Genomic DNA, 22,942 nt, shown 5'->3' on the forward strand with positions numbered 1-22,942 from the left:
TTAGTTGACACAGGGACAGATAACTCCAGCATAAACAAGTTACCAGTAGGAGTCACCATTAGAAAGAAGGTCTGTGAGGTTTTAGGGGCGGAGGGAAGGCCATTTAAAGCATTTATAGCTGAAAATATAGAAATCAAGGGGAATTCTAGACAATGTTTGGCAGACTTTATCTATCTGCCAAATTTAGGAAGTAATCTCTTGGCAAGAGACTTGCAAGTCCAATTGGGAGTAGGGATCATCCCACGAGATGGAAGGATGGTAGTCCAGGTCATGAATTGGCCCACTGGGGAATCCAGGGTTTGTGCGACCATTTTTTACGGGAGAATTTATGTATTAGAGTGTATGACCCAGCAAAGGCAGTCACAAGAGTGTGTGTGATTTGCCTGAAAACTGACCAAAAGGTAATGAGAAAAACAGCACATGGGGGAGGAAAACTGGCTTTAAGACCTTTCCAAAACATACAAAGAGATTTCACTGAAATGCCCTCTGTGCAGAGGTACAAACATTTACTAGTGATTGTAGATCACCTCACTCACCGGGTGGAGGCTTTCCCAACCAAAAAGGAAACAGCGCAAGAAGTTGCAAGAATAATCTTAGAAAACATCATACCTCGATACGGGCTAGTCAATAACATTGACTCGAACCGAGATCCACATTTTGTCACTCAAACTTTGCATCAAGTAACAGAAGCCCTGGGGATAAACTGGAGATTGCACACCCCATGGCCTCCTCAAAGCTCGGGAAGGGTAGAAAGGATGAATAGAACTCTTAAAAATGTGATAACCAAATTAATTGAGGAGACAAAAATGAATTGGCTCAAGTGTTAACCTCTCGCTCTCTTACGCATGAGAACAAGACCTCGGTCCGCCACAGGGGTCTCTCCCTATGAAATGATGTTTAGACTCCCTTTTCTAATCACCCCTTTCAGTACTGCAGATGATTTAGAAGGGAGGCAGCAACTCAGAAATATTTTAAAATCATAAGAAAATCCCTAGAAAGCCTCAGAAAGAAGGGGTATCTCCCCCAAACCTCCCCTCTGCATGCCAATGTCCACAACATCAGTCCCGGGGACTGGGTGTTAATAAAGACCTGGAACACCACCACTTCATTAACCCCCAAATTTGAAGGACCTTTCCAGGTGCTACTCACCACACACTACAGTGCAAACCCAAGAAAAAGGCTGGACCACTGTCACCAGAGTAAAAGGACCAGCGCCACCCCAGACACCAGACTAGACCCAACAGGGTCACCCACCTCCTCTTGTGCATAGATGGTAATTAAGGGACCAGAAGACTTGAAATTTACTTTAAAGAAGACTTGCTAGAAACTGATACACAGTAGAGTGTTAATAACTTTCTGAGGTAAAGTACCATAGTGAAAGTTTAAATACTTTGTAACTGTTTAATAAGAATAAGTGTCCTTTACCCAAAGAAGTTTAAAAAAAAAATAGTTAAAATATTATTAAGTCTTTGTTTCTAGAGATTAGAAGAATTACCAAAAGAAACTAACCCTCAAAAGCCAGAGACTATAAATTGATGCGGGCTTAAGCCCGATCAAAGAAATAGAGGAGGGATTTGTTATGAACAAAAGAGCCTTCCTGGTTTCCATGGCAATACTGGGACACTGCTGGCTTGAGCTAAGTACTGATATTGAAATGTTAATTAGCTAATTGCTCCTGGGGATCACCTACACCCCCCACCCACACTGCCATTCTAGGACTGAGGTGCAAAATAGAGGAACCAGTGGAATCATGGGAGGGGGTTTTGGGGATGAAAACACCCCTAAAGCGGGTGCTGGGCACAGTGGAGGGGGCTGGATGGGTGCGCTGGTTGGGGAAAAGGGAACCACATCCCTAGTTGATGTTTGACCTGTCACCATAGCCTACAGAGGACCAGACTGGACTGGGCTGTGGGAAGCAGGAACAAAAGCAGCTCTTCCTGGTGTTACCATGAGGAAAGGAGAGGGGACAGCTGCTGATCGGGACTTCAGCTACAGACTGCACACCTCTTCACCCTTTTGCTACCAGTGTGCCATGAAGACTTGAGGGACAGACTCTGCTCGCCTCCTCCACCTTCGGCTACTGGAAAAAAGCTACAACAGCGGGGGCAAGCTCTGTCGAGCTCCCTGCCCAGCTGATCTTTTTAATAAAGAGCTGGACATTAATAAAGACATAAGCCCTGTTCATTTCAGATATATTTTGATTGGAATGTTGCTTTTTTTCCTTGTTGCTGTATTTACACAGACCTAGATAGCATACCACTGGGTAAGTATGTTTAGCTTTCTGTGTACTGTACAGCTACATGAGTTACTAATTCATTCATATTCACTAACTGATGCGTCTTAGAATTTGTGAGTCTGTGAAATTTGCATGGACTGTTCTGTAAATGTACTCATTATCATGAGCTTAAAGAGCATTTCTTCCTTTCTGAAAACACCTCTAGCTCTTGTGGTAATAGCCCTTGTGGTAGTTAAAAGTGAAGACAGTAAGCAGAGCTGTATTTCAAATTTATAACTTCATGCTTGCGAGCCCAGAGTATGTTCAGAGTACACAGAATTATTTTGTGATATACTACTCTTCTGACAAATTCTGCTCATCTTTAGGTTTGGAAAAAAGGCAATTCTTAACTTGCAGGTCATTTTTAACCTTTTGCAAATAGCTCATTTCGTACAGAATGCAGGATCATATCCCACTTTTTCGAATGTGTTTAAGTTACTGACTTCACTGATTTTAAGATTAAAATTGCTCTTATTGTTGTTGCTTTGAAGTTATTCCCAAATGAATTAAGCTTATTTTCTTCCCTCCAAAGAATTGGCTGTATTTGGAACTTGAGAAAAAGAATCCTGTTACCAGTGATAATTCCTTTAGTGTTATTTTGTGCTACTTTTAATCACATTTTGCTGTCCTGTGCTAGTTTGCACAACATTTCAAAGCACAAAACTACATGGAAGTGTATAGATCATAATGTAAAGGTGGTGAGAACTTGGCCAGCTTCCTGTCAGGTGACCCTTGAAAATCTGTGTCAGGGGATCTTGCTGCCTGCAGCCAGTTATTTATTCAGGAACCTCAGTGGTTTGTAGTATCATGGTGTCTCTAGAACAGGCCTTTAATGTGTGTGCATGTTCACCCCTGTTGGAGCATTGTTTCTCCTGACAGCATTGCATTTTCTTTAGCTCTGGACAGGCTTTTACTTATTAACAATATCTGAAACATCTGAAAAAAAAGCCATGTACTAAATGTATTGCACAGTAGATCTGTAATAAAATTCTTCATGGAGTGTTTTCTCATTAAAGTAGCTTTTTAACACTTTGCAAGCATGACTGAAGCTGTTAGAGTATCTAAGCCACCCAGGAATCTGCTAACACTATACAGGAAAGAAATGCAGCTGAATATGCTGCACTAACCAAGGTCCAAGACTGTTGGTAGTCGGTGTTTTGTGGCTCACTAGTGACCAAACCTTTTGAGCTGCAGGGAGTTCAGACATCACTGTAGTGAGGCTTTGATGCTGGGATTTCCAGCTGGTTTGCAGGGATTCTTGTTGGTGCAGGGCCTGGCAGAGTTCCTGCAGGTAGAATGTGGGTGGCAGCAGATCCTGAGATCAATCTCACCAGGATGCCTGACATCTCAGTGTTGGAGCACAGACAGCCCTATCCCAAGCAAAGGGATTGCACTTCCATGGTATTTGTGATTTGCCCTCTTGATGCCTACTTTCAGATCCACCATCTTCAAAAGTTCTTAGCCATTTGAATACACTTGGCTCAGAAGAGCTTGAACATTCCCCAGTGTAGTTATGCACTTGCATTCAACTGTAGACAAGAAGTTTCAGTCTGCAAAAGTACATCACAGGTTCAGGTTTTGACTTGAATGGACTTTCAGTTCACATCCACCTTGGTGGATGAGCCAGCTGCCATTCACTATCCCATCTGCTCTTGCGAAGAGTTAAAATGACCATGAAATTGGGTTTTGAATGTTGCTGAATTGACTCCTCTTTGAGGAGCTGTGGAAGCTGCTTTTACTTCCCACTGTGATGTATGGACATTCACAGATGTGAGTCACATCCACTTATGTGCAGGTTTTGAGAGGGCTGGTCAAATGTCATTTCCTCTGGGTGAACTCTGCTGGTGTATGGCATTGTTCTGGTACCGTCCAGTTGCCACTGCAAGAGGATGAAGACACATAATCAGAAAATTCTCCACCTGTTCTGCAAGCAGTGGTTTGCTAGCACCTGGCCCTTCAAACATTACAGTCTTTACTAACTTCATATCTCCTTTCATCTCTTCTCACTCTCACAGAATCTTGCTCTTTCTACCTTTTGTTGATTCTGTGTTGATTTCTCTTTCGGAGTTTTGGGCAGTCTTTCTGTGTTGAATTGCAGGCAAACTGAAGAAACTCATCAGGTCACATAAGAGTGAGCCTGCAAATAAAATCCTACCTTTTGTGGTCATTCCACACTTTCTACTTAGTTACCTGTAAAAAGAGATCACAAATTCTTTATGAGTAGGGGGATGAAGTAACATAATTCTAATAGGAATCTTATATTTTTTAAAAATGCATTTATTTTAGAGATGCTGCTTTTGTCTTACTGAATGGAGCAGTACTCTAAATGCCCACTTCTGCAGGAGGCATATAATAATAATAACAATAATAAAAAGTCTAATGACAATAATAATAATAAGTATTGAAAGGTTTTCATCTGGCCTCAAATCCATGATGGAACAAAAAAAAACCCCTGAAAATTCAGAGTGCTACTCCTGTGACCCTGTTTTCTTTAGAATATAGTTGTGTTTCTGATAACTAAGATTACATTGTTAAGATTAATTCAGCAGTTTGGTAACTCTGAAGCACATTATTGGTGTTGGTTCTAGGCTGATGGTTTTAACTTTTTCAAGGAGCACATTTAGATGCAGCAAACACAAATGGCAATATTTTCCTTCTCTTTTTTCCATTCCTTCTCAAAGTTCAGCTGAAAACTGTATATCTTTCTTCTCTTTCTCCAAAGGATGAACTTGCACTTCATACCTATACATGGACAAACCTGTTCTAATATGGGTTACAAATGTATCTGTTCTATGCATTGCAAATGGTATCTGCTTTTTAACAGAAATTAAGTAAAGTGTCTCTTCTAGTAAAGAGGTGTAATGGAATGTCATTACAAGGTTATTTAATCCTTAATATTTCATGCGTATGTTCAAAAATGAGGGACTTTGCCTGCAAAAATGTGTTACCTATGTCCTTGATCTATGCCTAAAATGTATTATTAGAATAACATGCAATTTAGGGGATTTGCTTTCCCAGCAGTTTGGAACTGATTGTACATGTGCCCTTTACTCATTGTCTCAGCTTAATGTTTTGCACCGTTTGCATGCAGACATGTCAATTGGATGTTTGACAGTGTTAATGTGTGGCATGCATGCTGGGTTTGTCTTCTGTGGACAGGTTTGTGTACCCATTTTTGCTTCAGGAATATTTCTACTAAGCAGCTTCCTTTAGAAATTAATCTCCTTTTAGGAAGCCGTTCTATAGTATTAAGTGGTAGCATCATCCTCTTTGGAAATGAATCCTTATATACTAGTGAAGTGCCTGCTTCTTGTCAGCTCAAATGCTTGGTGGCATTCTGTATCAGAGGAGGCTGAGCCTCAGCTCACTAGCTAGTTAAAAATATCATTTTCTTTTTCATTATAGCCAGGTTGATTCTGTTTTGGAGCAAGAAGATGAAAAAAAAGAGGAGAAAGAGACATTCTTACTGTCCATTGATTTTACATCCCATATCTTCCATGTCTTGCAGATAATTTTCTTTGCTTTATCTGCTTTCTTACAGATTTCCTTCTAGAATTTCTGTTTTTCTATCATCTGTTGCTGTGCTACAGTAGACAGAGGACCATTTTTGACACAGTATGCCTAGATGTATGATGTATTTAGATTGTATGAGAAGAATTACTTTAGGTATCAGGAAAATTCAGGAGGCTGGATAGAAAATAGTCAAGACACTGCAAATCTCTTTCAACATTGTCTGAGTATTTGTATAGCAGTTAAAGCCTTCACATCCTGTTGTAGAAGGACAGACTAATGTTATTCTTCTGGAAATTTTCTAGAAATCTTGGAAGATAGTACTGATGAGGATGCCCCATTGCATAGTCCTGGAACAGAAGGAAAGTGAGGAAATCTTTGTTACTACCAATTCTAGAAAAATTACTGTAATTTCCTCCTTTTGTAATGCAGACTCAAGTATCCTTTAGAAAGTATGTCTAACATTGTTTCATTATACTTTGCCCACAATTTCAGTAGAAAGAAGAGTAAAATTAAAATACACACCTGCCAATCTGCAAAAAGTATGACTTTCTAATTTTGATGCAATTTTTCTTTTAGTTCATTATCTTCAGAACTCTTGAAGCTTTGTGGTGAAGTCAAGCCCAAAAGCAAGGTAATATGTAAAAGGATGGTGATGATAATTCTTCTAAGTGATTCCATGATTCTATAATAATTCTTCATTGTCATGGTTTGACATGGAAAAGAATTTTCTTGGGAGGAAGTGGGTCAGGCCAATCAGTGGTCAGAGTTGGATATTGGCGTTTGGGCTGACCATTGAAGGTTGGACACACCTCTGAGAACACAGAGGGACTAAAAGCAGATCTCCCAGAGGAACTGGCTCTGGTCATCAGAGAGTGCAGACTCTTCCCTTCCCAGTCAGGTGGCTGGGTGGGGAGGGGAGCCATGCGGCCCAGGTTGAGTTAGGCAGAAGGGTGTAGGGGCTGGAACTGGCTCTGGCTCCCTGCGGATGGAAGGGTGGAGGAAATCTGGGATGTTTCCATTTCCCCCCCAGAGTCTCTCTGGAGAGAGAGAGAAAGAGACAGTGACAGTGCCGGAAGTACACCGGCAGAGGAGGTGGAAGCGGGGAACAGGTGGGAGCTGGAGCCTGGGCCGAGAGCCATCCAGGGAGTTGGGACTTTTAACCCTTTCTTGGGAAATGAGGGCTTTGTGAAATAGCCTCCTCAGTTTGAAAGAGGAGAAGAGAGACAGCCTGGGACCTGAGATGTTAGGAAAAGAAGGTTGCAGGGGAAGATGATGGAGTGGCTTTTGGCTGGACTTTTGCTTGGTAGCCATAGACTGAACCAATTTTCTCCTCCAAGAGAGAGACTGTATTTTAGGAAGATGCATGGTGAGCCAAGAGAACTGCTTCAACAGCTGAGGAAAAGACAGGAGTGGAGTGAACAGAGGAAAGTTGAGGAGGGTTGTGGTGATGCTCCCTGTCTTCAGAGAAGAAGAAGAGAAGATCTCTGTTCGTGGACCCTCAGCCCCAGGGGGAAATGGGGGGGTTACGATCCCAAAAATGAAAATCTGAACTGTTGCTTTTTTTTATCTTGGCATAGCATCCTTGAAAAGAAACATCCTAGGAACAGTCTGTCCATACACAGTAGTGAGAGTACTGTGCATGCAAAGGAGAGTGTCACACTGGCAGATTTTTTCCAGGTGGTGCCACGTGTGACTTGGAAACACAAGAGGTGGCAATTGTGTTTCTTGGGGAGGTCTGTGGCACAGAAGGGACTCATCTCTCCCTCGATAGACTGAGAATTGATTATCTGAAGGGTGGGAACCTGACTGGGGGTCCAAGTTGTGTCTCACTGTGGTTTGTTGGAATTGGGTGGAGGGAGGGAAGGAGGAATGTTTTGGAAGATGTTCATTTTGTATTTAGTGTGTGTTTTTTCTTTCTTTATCCTTTTGTAGTAGTAGTAGTTTAATAAAGTTTTTCCTTTGTTATTTAGCTTGGGCCTGCTCTGCTCTGTTCCAGATCGTGTCTCACAGCAATCATTTGGGGGGGTTGCATTTTCATGGGGGTGCTGGAATTGTGCCAGTGTCAAACCATGACAATAATTTAATGATACCTTCTGGTATCATTAAAAAAAAGCTTTTGCTTTGCCCAAGAGACTTCAATGAATGAAGATGTCCAGAAGGTGAACTGAAGTGTTTTACATATGATTTGTGTGCCATATGATTTTGTGTGACACTCCTCTCTAAGAAGCAATGATAAAAATAACTTTGTCAGTATTTTTGGGTTAAGCTGTTGGAATTCCAGAAAGAGATGTGTTCTTCCAGTTACTTGCACTCCATACTGGTGTAGTTTTGCAGATTAGTATTAGTTAGGCTACAGTTCAATGCTATTGCCAGTGGGAATTGTGGACGTGCTTATTGTTTGCGATTTGTCACAGATATCTTGAAGTTTATGAAACTAAAGTTTGACCTCCAGGATCTTAATTATATATCTAGGTTGACTACAGTTTAATATTAATGGCAGTGGGAACTGGAAATGTGCACTGATGGCAAATTTGCTTCTGTGCTAACAGAAGTACAAACGTAGTTTGGAAAGTAAATAGAAGCTTAGTCTCCAGTTTTCCAACTGCAGTTGGAAGAAACCATCTGTGTTGGCTGTTGAATTATTTGGTAACATTCCTTGGTGTGCAGCTTTTTGGGTTGTTTAACTAAGTGAGTTTAGTCCAAAAAGGCAATGAAATAAACAAATCATTTTTGTAATGGTCCTTTCTGACTGGATCTTTGTCTTCCCTATTGGTCTTTCTTTCCCTGAGGAACAGATCTTAAATTCACTGTAAAATCACACCTAACATGTATGATCAGTGTTTTACAAATTACTGTGTTGCACAAAGTTGTTGTGAGTTTTTCTCTTGTTTTCAAATTGTTGAAATGCTGAATGAATTTTAGTTCATGTGGACTTTTGAGGTGACTTAAACAAAGTAGAAGCAGAGTTTGTATATGAGAAGAAGCACTGATGTTAGAAGTCACACCAGTATAGTTGTATCTCTTTAAATTGCCACTTTGCTTTATTGCTCTCTGCTTTATAACATTTCGTTTGGATAAACCATAGGTAAGTAATATTGTCCTCCTGTAGTATTGGCAGGCAGCTGGTTGAAAGGATATAGTTGAAAACCAGTTGTCAAATCAGTGGTTGGACATTGAATTTGAGTTGCCTCCTCTGAAATTGTTGCCCAAAAGCAGAGACGAGCTTCTTGGTTTAGTTTCCAAAGGCAGTTGCCAAGTGCTTGAGGGGGATGCTAATTGCCAGCTAATAATGCTAAGCTTGAGTGTAGGACTCTTGACACACACCACGGCATGGTGAAGTGGCAGTTTGGTTTTTGTCTGTCTCCAGGCCCGCCGCAGGACCACCACCCAGATGGAATTGCTGTATGCAGCCAACAGCGACCTGGTCTCCGACAGCAGCGCTGCAGACTCTGCCTCGGCTGGCTCTGCCACGTCAGCTGCAGAAAACCAAGAAAGTGGGGTGGCTGCTGACACACATGATACTTCTGCTAGGGACAGAGAGCTTATACCCCCACCATCTGGCTTACCTTCTAAGATAGGCAGCATGTAATTTTGGCCATGCTGTGCTAATTATCCTTTGCTTTTAAAAAATGCATGTCGCCAATTTCTTGTAATTTATTATCTTAACTTTACAAATGAGGTTAATATACTTGAAACTTACTAAATAATCCTGACAAAGCTCCTTCCTTTCTACCACCACCACTCTAGAAAGTGTAAATGCAGTCTTGTAAGTACTGTGGTTCTTATTGAGGATGTAAGTTCTGTTAAGCTGCTTAGCTATTGTAACTGTGTTCTATGTAGAGGGGAAAACCCCTCTAATACCCTGAATAATTTGCTGTATTAGTGCTATGGGAAATGCACATTCTAGGGAGATAGTGAGAATCTGATTAGAACAGCAGTGAGATTTAAAAGAAACAAAATAACAACACACGACCCGAAAACTCGAAAACTTTATCATGGTATTTGTATATGGTCCTAGTTATTAGGAAAAATCATTCTATGAGTTGTCTTGTATGGACCGTGCATGAAATAAAGAAGTCTGTGCAACAATGGCATATTCAAGTAAAAAGTTGAAAGGAAAATGTTAGACATTATGAATCCTCAAAAATCCTTTCTGTTTGCAGATTGTCAACTTATCTGCAGAAGAATATTACTAACTGAAAGTATCTCTTGATTCTAAACAGATAAAACTATTTTTATCTTTTATAAACAGATAAAAATATTTATTTTTTATAAACAGATAAAAATATTTTTATCTTTTTACTTTGGGACCAGAAGATATCTCTCACATGCACTCACACTATTTTTTTCTTTTCACTTACTCTTGTTGTTCATTTTCTATCTACCACTACCACTGCTAGGTATTAGCCATTCACTGCAAGAGACCCTTTCCTTGGCTTTTTAGGTAGTAGCTCCTATGTTGCACAAGCACATGTGTAAATTCAGTGCACTTCCCACATTCAGTGATGTGGAAATCAGTGTCCTGTAGCTATCTTAATGTTACAGGCTCTGGAGTCATGCATCGCTTAATATTCATCTGTCCTATTTGCATAATATTTTTACAGCAGTCTCTGCCTAATGTACATTTGTAATTTGTATTTTTTACTACGTGTTTCTGGCATGTGCTAATATTCAGGTGTGGTTTCTGTGGCTATTCTACTAGTTGGCTGTTAAAAATACCAAATCAGACACTTTGAATTGGCAAACTTTTGATCTTGCCGGTTTTAAGCCAACATTTCAACATTTGTGCAAGCATATATAACTGCAAAAAGGACATTGATTTAGATTTTGTAAATAATATTTAGTTGATTTCTGTTGAGATTTTGAATTTAGTGGCTATGTGATGGGAAAAAAGGGCATGTTATAACATTTTATTTTATATCTAGATTTGCATTCTAAAAATTTTGTAGGTTTTTTTTTTTAAGGAAATTTGCAGGTGTTGAAAATATTTTCCTTTTTGAAGTCCTATCCTAGCTTTTTAAACTTATGGGAGAATTTTTCCTGCAAATATTTTTTGAGAGGAGTTTACCAAGTATGCTTTTACTCAAGAGTGTAGACAGTTGTTTAATTAAATAAAGTTACATCTTTTGGAAATTGTTGCTGAAGCAGAAAGTCTCAGCTCACTGACATCAGATAATACTTGCACACAAATTCAGAAATGCCAGTAAGCGCTCATGGGCATTGCAGATCTTTGATCTTGGTAGCTGGTGTTTTAAAGAGGCAGAAGGGTCTTGCTAAACTTACCATCATGCTATCATAACTAGAGTCTATACATGAAGCTTTCTCTTCATCTTTTCAGTAATTATTTCATTATAAATGTATGTCTAAAATACATGGAGTGATACAGACATGGTGCAGCAAGGAGAGTTTCCTGTTCTTGCCAATAGTGTTGCAGATTTCTTGAAAACTTCTATGCATTTGGAATTTCAACACATAAAAGGTTGTAGTATTTAAATTACTTTGCTACAGAATCAAAAGTGTGACTAAAGCACTCTCTGCTGGGATTTTCAGAGGCCTCCAAAACACTGAAGAGTTTGGGTCCTTTCTCACCTTTGTAGCTTTGTTGTGTCAGTTTGAACTTGGCCATGCTAAGTCTCAAAACTTGTCCTGAGCTATGTTTTTGATAATGAATTCTTGAATTAAAAATTGGATTCTTCTCTTCATCTATCATCATCCACACTTTATAGCCTTTAAATTGTCTGCAATTTCACTAGCCTTAAGATTTTTATTATTTTAAATGCTTTGAAAGCTAATATGCAGATCTTGAAAGCACATTTAATGATTAACCTTGCTTAGTTTTGGTGATGACAGATGCCTATGTATATTTTTTAAGAATTGCTTTATTTAGCTGTTTTTCTGCACTGCCTACAGAAATGGAGGAAAGTGTATGAGTGCAAATGGATGAATTTATTTTAATTAACTGTGTTTAGGAAAAGCACAAGATTTTTCAGAGTTTTTTTTTAAATTATTGTTAATATTTTCCCCCTTTTTGTTTGTATTTATTTAGATCGTACCTGTAAAGTCTGGAATCTGGTAACTGGACAAGAGATTATGTCTTTAGGGGGTCATCCAAATAATGTAGTTTCTGTTAAATACTGCAACTACACAAGCCTGGTTTTTACAGTTTCAACCTCCTATATCAAGGTGTGGGACATCAGAGATTCCGCAAAGTGCATTCGGACGTTGACGTGAGTATGCTAAGCCTCAGATGCCAAGCATTAAGATGAGTCCTAGTTTTAGATACATTTTATTATATTTAATTCAATATTGTAGTACAGTGTAATATGAGTACACTGTTGGGGATGGCAGCTTTCTTTACATGTTCAGGCTAAGTCAGTATGGGCCACCAGTAAAGGAAACACAGAACAATGTACATACAGAATTTTATCAGATGTTTAGTATTCATAATTGGCTTGTAGCCTTTTCTACTCAGTGAAATAGATTTGTTTATAGAGACTATTTGAAGTGTGGCAAATAAACTGTAGAATTTGTTTTTTTTCTTTTTTTTCCCTTTTTTCCCCTTCTCAACTCAGGTCTTCAGGACAAGCTATGCCTGCTGATGTGTGTTCTGGAAGTACTAACAGAACAGTTGCTATCCCAGCTGGAGAGAACCAGATCAATCAAATTGCACTAAATCCAACTGGCACATTCCTCTATGCAGCTGCTGGAAACTCAGTGAGGATGTGGGACCTGAAAAGGTACTGAACACCAGCCAAAGAGAATGTTCTTTAGGTGGTTAGGTGTGCATAGGCAGCAAAGTTGTGCACATGAAACAATCAGTTTCTTCTATATGGTAGTGTCCATACCTGGGCAAAATATGGTATCAGTTACAGATCAGCTAATCAATCTGTGGTGGCTACTGAGATAGTAATTTTCTCATGTGTTAAGGTTGTGGTGAATCATTTCGGTAAAAATGACAGGAAAAACACAAGGTTTCATTGTAAGGTGAGAATGGGAATCCTGACTAGTAATTGTTGATGAGATGAGGGAAGTCAATGGAAGTAATGCAATAAATAATACAAGATTATGATAGTTGCACTATAATTGCACTTCTCCAAAGACAACCTGCTCCCAAAGATTGCATTCAAAATACAGAAAATACTTATCAGGGGACTGATTCACCTTTACTTTAAAATGTTTTAATTCTTATTTTGCATACATGAAAGGGTTTTGTTGTATTTAACGTAGATGTAATAGTTATCCATGGATATGAACAATAGAGTATAGGTAAACAAGAGGATGAGTACTGAAGACATAGGGAAAAAAAAAAAAAATCCATTCTGTCAGAAGATGTGCTATGGACTGTATTGGATATATGAAAAGTTAACAAATCCTCATTACTTCTCTCATCCTTAAAAGATTTCAGTCTACAGGAAAGCTAACTGGTCATCAGGGTCCTGTTATGTGCCTTACTGTCAATCAGATCTCCAATGGACAAGATCTTATTATCACTGGTTCAAAGGATCATTATATAAAGGTAAACCACTGGTATTTGCTTATTTTAACTTGGCACATCAGCATGGGATGCAGGCTTCAGCAGAAGTGGCTTACATCTACACATTCAAAATGTGATAGCCAAGATGAAAATTACTTCACCACTCATGGATCATGAATAATATTCAATCATAATACTTACCAATTCAGTGCCTTTTTTGTTTCTTCAAGGAAGATGGATCCATGGTTGTCTCCAGTTAAGTTTTTCTTTTAATCCCCATTAAATTGGATGTTGGGTGTACAAAGTATCGGAGAAATATTTGTTGCACCTACTTTTAGGCAACATTTAGCTCTTTAAAGTAACTTAAGTCAATGCCTCTGTTTTGGAGTGCAGACCTAATTGTTTCAGCAGAGACACCCTGTGTGTTCCTCACATAAGACAGTCCAGGGTTTGCCCAGGCTCTTTCTGAAGTGTCACCTGTGTTCTGAAGTGAGGAAGACCACAAGGTCAGCAGTTCTCAGTCATGGTGACGAATAAACTTTTCTGTTTCTTGGAATTGTGAATAATTCACTCAAGGATATGGAATCTGGCTTTTGGGAGGAGGGGGTTATATTTTCCTCTTTTTATTTTTCTTTTTTTTTTTTTTCTGGCTCGCCTCAGCCAGTGGCTATTTGAACCCACAAGCTCCTGTTTCTCAGGGCTGCACCTAAATCCCCAGACGTAAGGAATTGTAAATGATCCGTAAAGCCAACGTGTGATACATGAGGCCAAAGAGAGAATGGACAAGAAACCCTAGCTTGTTATGAGGGGATACCCTGTGTTCTGTTCTTCTCACACACTGGAAAAAGTGTATGAACACAGCTGGGGGTGGAGCAGGATACAGAACCTGTGGGAGCTTTCTCGCTGAGCTAGGCTTTCTTTTTTTCATATTATTCTACAATTCTTGGATGCTTGGCTGTGCACTGTGCCAGATGCAAAAAACTGCCTGAGAGGTTGGTGCATAGTTGGACAGTTTGGGCTGTGGATTTGAATCCTATCAGCAGTGTCCCTATGGTTAGATGCCAGGGGAATCTTAGGCAATGGGGAGACAGGCAGACACTCTGAGAATGACTTCTCTGCACAGTTCAGGATATTGCTTTAGATATGAGCTGCCATCCTAGCACGGTATGAATGAAGGACCTCAGTGGGAACAACAGATTGGGATCATGTAATGCAAGTTTGTCATGCTGTGAGCTCCTGTGACAATCAAGGAGGTGGGAGGGCTTCTGGAAAACAAAGCTGTCAACAGTCAGAGAAGTTTATCTGTCCTTTAGGTATTATAAATGATCTGTATGAGCAGCTGTCTATGAATTCTCAATGCTTCTGTTCAGCCCAGAAAAGAAGATTATGTGGAGACCTCATAAATTCCCAGTATCAGAAAGGGGCTTACAGGGAAGCCAGACAGGGACTCTTCATCAGGAACTGTAGTGACAAACAAGGAGTAATGAGTACAGATGGAAAAAGGGGAATACTGGCAGTATTCAAAGCCAGGCTGGATAAGGCCTTGAGCAGCTTGGTATAGTGGGAGGTGTCCCTACTACTGAAGAGGGGTTGGGACTACATGATCATTGAGGTCCATTTTAACCCCTTAACAATCTGTGGGTCTCTGCATGGATAGGGCTGTTGGGCTGCCAGGTCTGGTGACAGATACTGTCATGCCACAGGAAACTACTGAGTCAGTAATATTAGTCATCTCTAGGAACCTGGATTTTCTGGTTTATCATTGAATATTTTGTTACAATTGGAACTGATGCATGTTAATTGAATGCAGTAACTTATTTTCAAATATTTTTAGCTCAGAAGGTACTATTTTACACTACCAAGCTCTCCCTTTTCTACTGTCAAGCTTATTTATTCTAAAAGGCCAATAAAGAGCAAATAATAGAGAATAACATTTGACATTTGCTTGTGAAACAGAGCTGATGGTTTAAAGAGTTACAGCTCATATGTTCTTTCAGCTCAGTCTCACTGGGTGAGTTCTGGTTCCCTACAATACAAAATGAATGCTGCTTACACTGCATCTCTAGCAACAAAGTCCTGATGGCATTGATTTTGCCTTAAATTGTTAAAGCAATCTTTCTTAAAGAGTTTGTTCTAACACCCCATTCTTGGAGCACAGGCAAGGAGAGAGGTGTGTCTAGTCCATGAAAAGCATCAGTGTGTAATAGTATGTAACCGTTACCAAAACAACTTGTCCAGAAAAACACATTAGTCCTGTTTCTGAAGCTACTTACCTGTGCAATTCTCCCAGAGTGAGTTATGTTTCCCAAACTCACCCATGAACTTTGTTTCTCTAGCCCATCACACAGGGTATATATGGGCCCTTCCTGTGAAGCTGCTGTGTATATGATATTCAAGTAGTAGTACTTCTTCCCAGTACTTCTCTGAAGTCAGTGGAGTATTCCCACTTCAGGCAGGAGGTGGAAGAGGAGAAAGGAGTGGTTCTGGTAGATAAATTCTGTCAAATATACATCGTGATACTGTGGCCTGTAATAAGACTGTAATAAGTTTTTTCCCTAAATTTATTTGCTGCATGACTTTCAAGCTGATTAGATGACAGAATATTTCGTGTAACATATTTCATTATTTATTTTAGATGTTTGATGTGACTGAAGGGGCTCTTGGAAGTGTAAGTCCTACACACAATTTTGAACCTCCTCATTATGATGGCATTGAAGCACTTGCTATTATAGGAGATAACCTTTTTAGTGGCTCGAGGGATAATGGAATTAAGAAATGGGATTTGCCTCAAAAAGACCTTCTTCAGGTAATGAAAGAAATCATGCAGCGGCTGTGACAGTCACGCTGTAGAACTGTTTTCAGGCTGTTTAAATGTTCAGGCTCATACAATGACTATTCACATAGACACTGATGCTTTTAATAGGGAAGGCATAGAGCATTGACTAAGAAAGCAATCAATAATGTACTTGATCTTTACATGCAGTTGCTTTTCTCTTGTGTGCATGTAGCATCAGGAAATTGTGATGAAGTGGTTATCCTGTTTAAGCTCTGAGTACATGGGGGTTGTTTTTCTGCTTCAGAATAAAAGCAGCATTTGCCTCATCTGTGACTGGAATCATTGAATACTTGTCTTTGACAAGTTAGTAAATTTTGGATTGGGAACTCATTAATGAGAAACAATACTTTAAATCAGGCTACAGAATGTTTTCTTGTGATGAGGTTTTACAGCCTATCTCACTCCACCCAGTCTTAGACCTTAGATCATCTCCTTATACAGTGCATGTGTGATGTTATGTATACAACACACTTATAACAACACTTGCTGTCAGAACACATTTGCTGTATGTTTTTCCTTTACGTAAAAAGGAAAAAAAGGGAGTGGGTGTAAAAGGACCTCAAATCTGGGGAATCTGCAATTTGTGTGGCATGAAGAACTTTGCTTTTTGTCGACCTGCTATAAGCTGTTCTTTTCTTCTAGGTCTTATGAGAGGTTCTTGAGGTATAGTTGTGATTATTAAACTTGAGGCTGAGTGAGAACTGGAACGTAGAAAAAGAAATACCAGAAGAGACTGCTGTTTTTGCAGTAATTTTTAGGGAAAGGAGGAGCATGCATTTAATATGCAGACTGATAGCAAGGAAACAAATAGAATTTTAAAGTATTGGGACATGAGAAAATAATGGACTGGCTACTTCAAAAAGAAAATTTCTATATAGGCATACCTAGTATTACATAAATATATCAACTTTCTTGACCTTCATTCAAAATAATCCACTTCAGTGCCATTTCATTTTCAGAATACTACGAAGATTTCACAGTTAAAATAAGGATTCATAAATTTAGCATCTTACAGAAAATCTTCACTTGGCCGTATTGGACATCTGCCCTCACATCTGTCTGTCCAGAAAAATGTGCTAAGCAGCTTGTACGAAAATCATAGGTACTGGAAAGATTTTGTATTCTCAGGATGACTTCATAAAAGTTGTAAGGAGTGTCTTCACTCTTGCATTTTAGGCTTATTGAAATATAATGCAGTATGCATTTTTGCTATTGCAATTAATTTAATGTCAGAAAAAGTACAGGATCAGGGGTGAATAAGTATGTAAACTGGACTAGTTATATAACTTTCCTTGTTTTCCTTTTGGTATATATATGTGCATTTCGTAATTTCTCCACTTGCCCTGTGCCGCGCTCCCGCCCCGGTTCCCTTTTCTCTCAGCCCCGGCTAGCTCTCATCCTGGGGCGAGGGCGGGCGATGGAGGCACCCTCCGCCGCTCCCAGCTGGGGTTTGGAGAGTGCCTTTGTGGGTTCCGGGCAGCGCTAGCAAGCCTCGCGGTGGTAAATGAAGAGCGGATCCTGCTGGGGGCTAAGTCCGAGTTTATTGTAGCCCAACGGGGCCAAATATCCTAGAACGATGCCAGCCAACAGGAACAAGCACAAGGTGCTTGCACTGGCTTATAAACTGTAAGGGAGGGGTATCCAACGACCAATGGGGATAGGGATAGGGGGTGGCTCCGGGATGGGGGGATATGGTGGGGTCCAATGGGGGAAGGATATGGGGGGAGTCCCAGGTTCTCGCCCAATCACCCAGTGCCCTGAGTAGAAGCTTCTGGATGGATGGGAAGGGGCACTGAGTGATAGACAAGGCACCCGGGCGGGGGTAAAATGCCTCTTTCAGGGTGATGGATAGATACTGGGAAGGCGGGAAGGGAGGACAAGGTGGGAAAACTGGGGAAAAACCAAGTTGCACACGGGGGTACAAAGGAATAAACCAATACATAATACAGGGATAATAAAACATACAAATAACGCAACTCCACAGCCCTGTTTGTTTGTTTAAAAAGTAGAACTTGTTAAGAATCATCTCATACTTGCTTCTTTCTTTTTATTTCTATTTCTATAAAATGCTGTATGTTTTTCAAGGAGGTGAGACTGAAGCAGGTGAGACTGAAGCATTTGACAGAATAGAAATAATTTTTATTCATTGTCTTTTTTAGGGAATGAGAAATGCTGTTGCTTTGCTAATCATGTGATAATTCAGAGTTGAAGGGCCCACTGGAGGTTACACAATGTAAAGTTCTCTTGCTGGTCCAAGCAAGGCCAGCTTTGTAGTTAGGTCTGGTTTCTCAAGGCCTTGCCCAGCTGAGTTTTCAAAACCTCCAAGGTTGCAGATTGAACAGCTGCTCTCCTTAATCAACCCAGCAACCAAAACATGAAACAGAGCCAGGCTGCTTTACAGCAGAAAGGCTAATGTTGCATTAGAGGTTCTGGTTTGGCATACATGTGTTGACCAGGTGTGATCCTCTGTATTTGACGAAAATCCCTTAGCAAGCATGATATTCAAGAGATTGGAGATCATCTACTTCACTTGAGGTTGCACATCCCAAGTCACAAAACCCCGCTGTGACAAAATTGGGATTTCTAAGAACCACAGCCACCCCACGCCCCTGCCACTCCCAGTTTCATCAAGTGCTGCAGAATCAGACTACCAGTGCTGTGGTAGCTGTGCATGTTATAAATGAAACACCAAGGTGATCCTAGAAAGCTGAATGAACTCCATTATGAGCAATGCAGCAAAGCAATTCTTACTAAGCTGAACTAGAGAAAAGCCACATTTGGTATCCCCAAAAGACAGCAAATTTTGGCTATTATTTCCCCATGTTGTTTTTTATTTTTTTTTCCTGTGTATTTATTTGTGAGAACAAATAAATGTGTCCAAATAAATTTGAGAACAACAAAAGGATGTTGTTCTCAGCTGGTCTGTGCAGCATTTTGCTTTCTGAATGAGAACCTAAATGCTAGTGCCCTTCCTCAACAAAAAATTAATGTGTTTCTGTGAACTGCAACATCACAAAATCAAAGTGTAATGGGAAAAGAACAAAGAAGGCAAACCCAGAAACAGCTTCTGTCTTCCTGGTATATTTTTGTGCAGTGTTTTGGATTTTCTTTTTATGTGTTTTATAGCAGTTATAGAGTCTTGAAACATATACAGAGACCATATGTTCAAAAATGTATTCAAATATGCATTTGAAAACACCCAGACTTTACATTATCCTAAACTGATTTCTGTTCCACATTAGGTCAATTGTGCATATTAGATCTCTTTTTTTATTGCAGTATTATTTCACAAAAAAAACCACTCTTGGAAGTCAGCACTCTCCTTGCTCTAAGGGTGCAGAAGCCACCCAGAGCCAGGTAGCAAAACTGCTGCAAGACAAGGAATCAGGCTTACTTACAACTTGGGCTTTTCCCACTTCTGTGCTTGTTCCTCTGGAATTTTGTGCAGGCCTGTGAGACTTGTCTGCCTTCTCTCTTTCAGCAAGTCCCTAATGCTCACAAGGACTGGGTTTGTGCTCTTGGCCTGGTGCCCGGTGTGCCGGTTCTGCTCAGCGGCTGCAGGGGAGGCACCCTCAAGCTCTGGAAAGTGGATCCCTTTGCACCCATTGGGGAGATGAAGGGACATGACAGCCCTATAAATGCCATCTGCACCAACTCCAGCCAGATTTTTACAGCAGCAGAGTGAGTTCTTCTCCATGAATCTTTCTTTTCTGTGTCCCCTGCTAGAATTCTGTCCATGCGCTTGTGTGTAGGATATGTGTAACTCACTTCATAGAAAGCATCAGGAGACCTTGTCCACTCCATGCCCCTCAGTGCTAATGTCTATCACAGCCATCCCCAAAGTGGGGTGCTTGCACCCCAGAGGATGCATAACATGACCCAGTGGGGTGCTGGAATAAAGTATTATAATTCAGTGGTTTGTGTATACAATTAATAAACATACACAGCAGTGTGGGCTTAAAAATATTTTAGTGATAGGGAGTGCATGATCAAAACAAGTTGGGAGACCGCTGATCCTACAGGATGTCAGGGAGAATTTGGCAGTACTTGAGAACTTTATAAGCTTATCTCTACAGCTGGACTCTTTCCTGGCAGGACTCATTCCTTACCTGTGCAAATTCTCCTGAAAGCCATGGCACATGGCTGTTTGTTTGTGGTTGGTTTGTTTTTAAGTGCTGGCATACAGCAGAAGCTTTGCAAGCCATCCTACTGTCCTGTAAACACCTTGATTTGAATATTTGTCTGCTCAGTAAAAGTGAGCAAATTGAGGAACTGAAATCTCAGGGGAAATGACCAAGAAAAGTACCTTGTTATGGAGAATATGCAGGGAACGGCAACAGAGCCTCTTTGTGGTGTAGTCTGAGCACAGGAGCTGTGAAAGCTGACGTGTTACATTCTTGTGCCAATTGTGGAAGCTTCTGGCCTTCTGAATTACAAACAGGTCTTACTGAATCATAGCAGGATTTCAAAGTAGCCAAGTGTTCATATTTGGTGGTCAGGTTTTATGTTTAAGCACTAATAGGTAGGGGTAGAGATGTCAAAGCTTCTGTCTCTTTTTGCCTAAAAATTCTGAATCCATTTAGAACATACAAGCATCTGAAATTCATTATGTTTTTCTAATAAAATAATTTTAGTCTTTTGATGTTTCTAGCAGTGGGCTTAAAAAATTTAGATGGTTCCTAACAATTTGCAGTGGAATGAAGGCACAAGTCAGAAAAGACTTTTAACTGTCACAAAGTCTGCTCTATCTGCTGGTTTCCTTTGAGGGGCTTGTGAGGAACATAGGAAACAATGTTGGCTAGGCACTCAAGTTAAACATTAATATGAGAAATTCATAACTTCCCTTTCATGGAATAAATTGCTATTTAACAAGACTAACTCTTTATTTTACTTCTAAATTATAACAGAGTTTTATAACACATTTTGTGTGGTATTTTATGTACACATACTTTAAAATTGTGTAAATAATGATTTTTTTTCCAAAAGTAAGAGCCAACTCACTAGTATGTGCTAACACCTTGCAAATTGGTTTAGGTTTGCTGGGTATTTTTTGTTGGAGAGCTGGGACTTCATATTGTCTTGTGGTTTTGTCCTTGTTTTATTTTTTTTTTTTTAATTTTTCTTATGATAGACAGACACCTCTTTCCTTGAGCATGAAGTCTTCATACATTCTTAGATGGCTAAAGGTCATAGCCAGTGCTGTGATTAGGTTGGGGAATCTTCAATATTGTACATGTTAAATTACGAAGTATCGTGGAGGTGGAGACTCCCTTCATGTCCATTAAAGAGCTGTTATTTTGCCAACAATACCTTTCTGAATAAGACACTCAAGCTTTTAAGGAAGCATCCCCTGCCCCCCCTTGGCCCTCTCTCCCTCCCCAGTGTAATCACAGTGCTCTAATACTGCTCTGTTTGGTTTCAGTGATCGCACTGTGAGGATCTGGAAAGCTCGAAATATGATAGATGGACAGATCTCAGATACAGGAGATGCAAGTGAAGATCTTGCCAGTAATTGAAGTTATGGGGGATTAAGGAATACATTGATCAATTTGAGGTGCACTCTATGCAGTTTTCTGCATGTCTATTAGTTAAACACTGCTGACTGGAATGGACTGAAAATGTGTGAACTCTTCCACTAGACCTGCTGTCCTTAAAATATGTATTGTATTTAAGAACCTCTTGGTAACATGCTTGAGTCTCAACAGTCACATGTATCTCTATCTATTACGGCTGAATTTGTGTGCATATGTAATACTTGCAGTTTAAATTAACTGGAATTCAGTCTTCTCTAATGACCATCTCAAAATAATAACCTGAAATATATAACAAAAGTGCTCTGCTGTATTTCACTCACAAGTATGATCAGCTGTTTAGCATTTTAGGGTAACAGGGGAAGGAACCTGTCCCAGGAATAAGCTTTTGATTATGAGAGGCAGTTTGAAGACTTTAAAGGTCACTTACACTGTTGTTAGGAAAGTGGAGTGAATAATAGATGGGAAGAAGCTGTTAATGATACATCTACCTGACATGGCTGTATCCTGCTAACAGCAAATGCCATATGATTTGTGTGTTGATAGCATATAATCTGTGTTGACCAAAGTTGTGCAGCTGTGTATACTCTGTGCTCAGGACTAGAACTCAAGTGCTCACAAATGGCTGTGTTTTATTTGTGTTTTGCCTATGTTCTGTAATGACTAGATGTTCATAATGTCATGATAAATATATCTTAATCTATTTTTCTTATGGATTTCTTTCTGTCATCTCACATTTTCTTCTTTTTAAACAAATTCTTCTCTTTTTATCTAATTTTATATGCTGCTAAATGTATTTTAAATGCACTGTTTTGCAAACCTTGGCAGTTACTTTGAGAACTGAACCACATTTATTGGGAAAAGCTATGTAAATAGATGTCTGTATAAAGAAAATATCTTATCTTGTGCCTGCATGACTTTTAAAGCCCTTGGAACCTGGATATTGAGGGAGGATATATAATTTACCCAACTGCTCTGAATATTAATTTGTAAATTCTGCAAATTTTAAAATTTTAGCTTGCGTAGGTAACAAATAAAGATGTGAATATGAACTGGTTTTTTGCCTTGTCCATCATACTTCCTTACAAAAATTTCCTTTGCAAAGGTGTTGAATACAAAAGCCATGGTTTTACACAGTGCAGTAGAATAGCTTGGTGACTACTAAAGCCCACTTATCCCATTGTATCCCATGTCTGTCTTCTCCTTGGCCATAATTTGTGTTTGTATAGCACTTAGGAACCCTAGGGGCATTCCCTCACACTTAGTACAGTACAGATATAAAATGGAGCAAGTGACTCCTGATCCTAGGAGAT

At 39.8% G+C, this 22,942-nt stretch overlaps 1 protein-coding gene across 1 annotated transcript; it reads left to right on the forward strand.

Annotated features, from left to right (window-relative positions):
• The first annotated feature begins 1,803 nt into the window (after positions 1–1,803).
• Positions 1,804–22,681, forward strand: LOC144246319 (kinesin-like protein KIF21A). The gene is made up of 9 exons (XM_077783420.1): positions 1,804–2,263; positions 6,365–6,419; positions 9,156–9,373; positions 11,835–12,015; positions 12,361–12,525; positions 13,187–13,304; positions 15,898–16,068; positions 19,580–19,779; positions 21,521–22,681. The coding sequence occupies exons 4-9, from the start codon at positions 11,879–11,881 to the stop codon at positions 21,612–21,614; spliced, it is 885 nt and encodes a 294-aa protein (XP_077639546.1). The 5' UTR covers positions 1,804–2,263; positions 6,365–6,419; positions 9,156–9,373; positions 11,835–11,878; the 3' UTR covers positions 21,615–22,681.
• Positions 22,682–22,942: the final 261 nt, after the last annotated feature.

This window comes from Lonchura striata, chromosome 5, assembly GCF_046129695.1.
Source record: "Lonchura striata isolate bLonStr1 chromosome 5, bLonStr1.mat, whole genome shotgun sequence".
Classification (NCBI taxonomy): domain Eukaryota; kingdom Metazoa; phylum Chordata; class Aves; order Passeriformes; family Estrildidae; genus Lonchura; species Lonchura striata.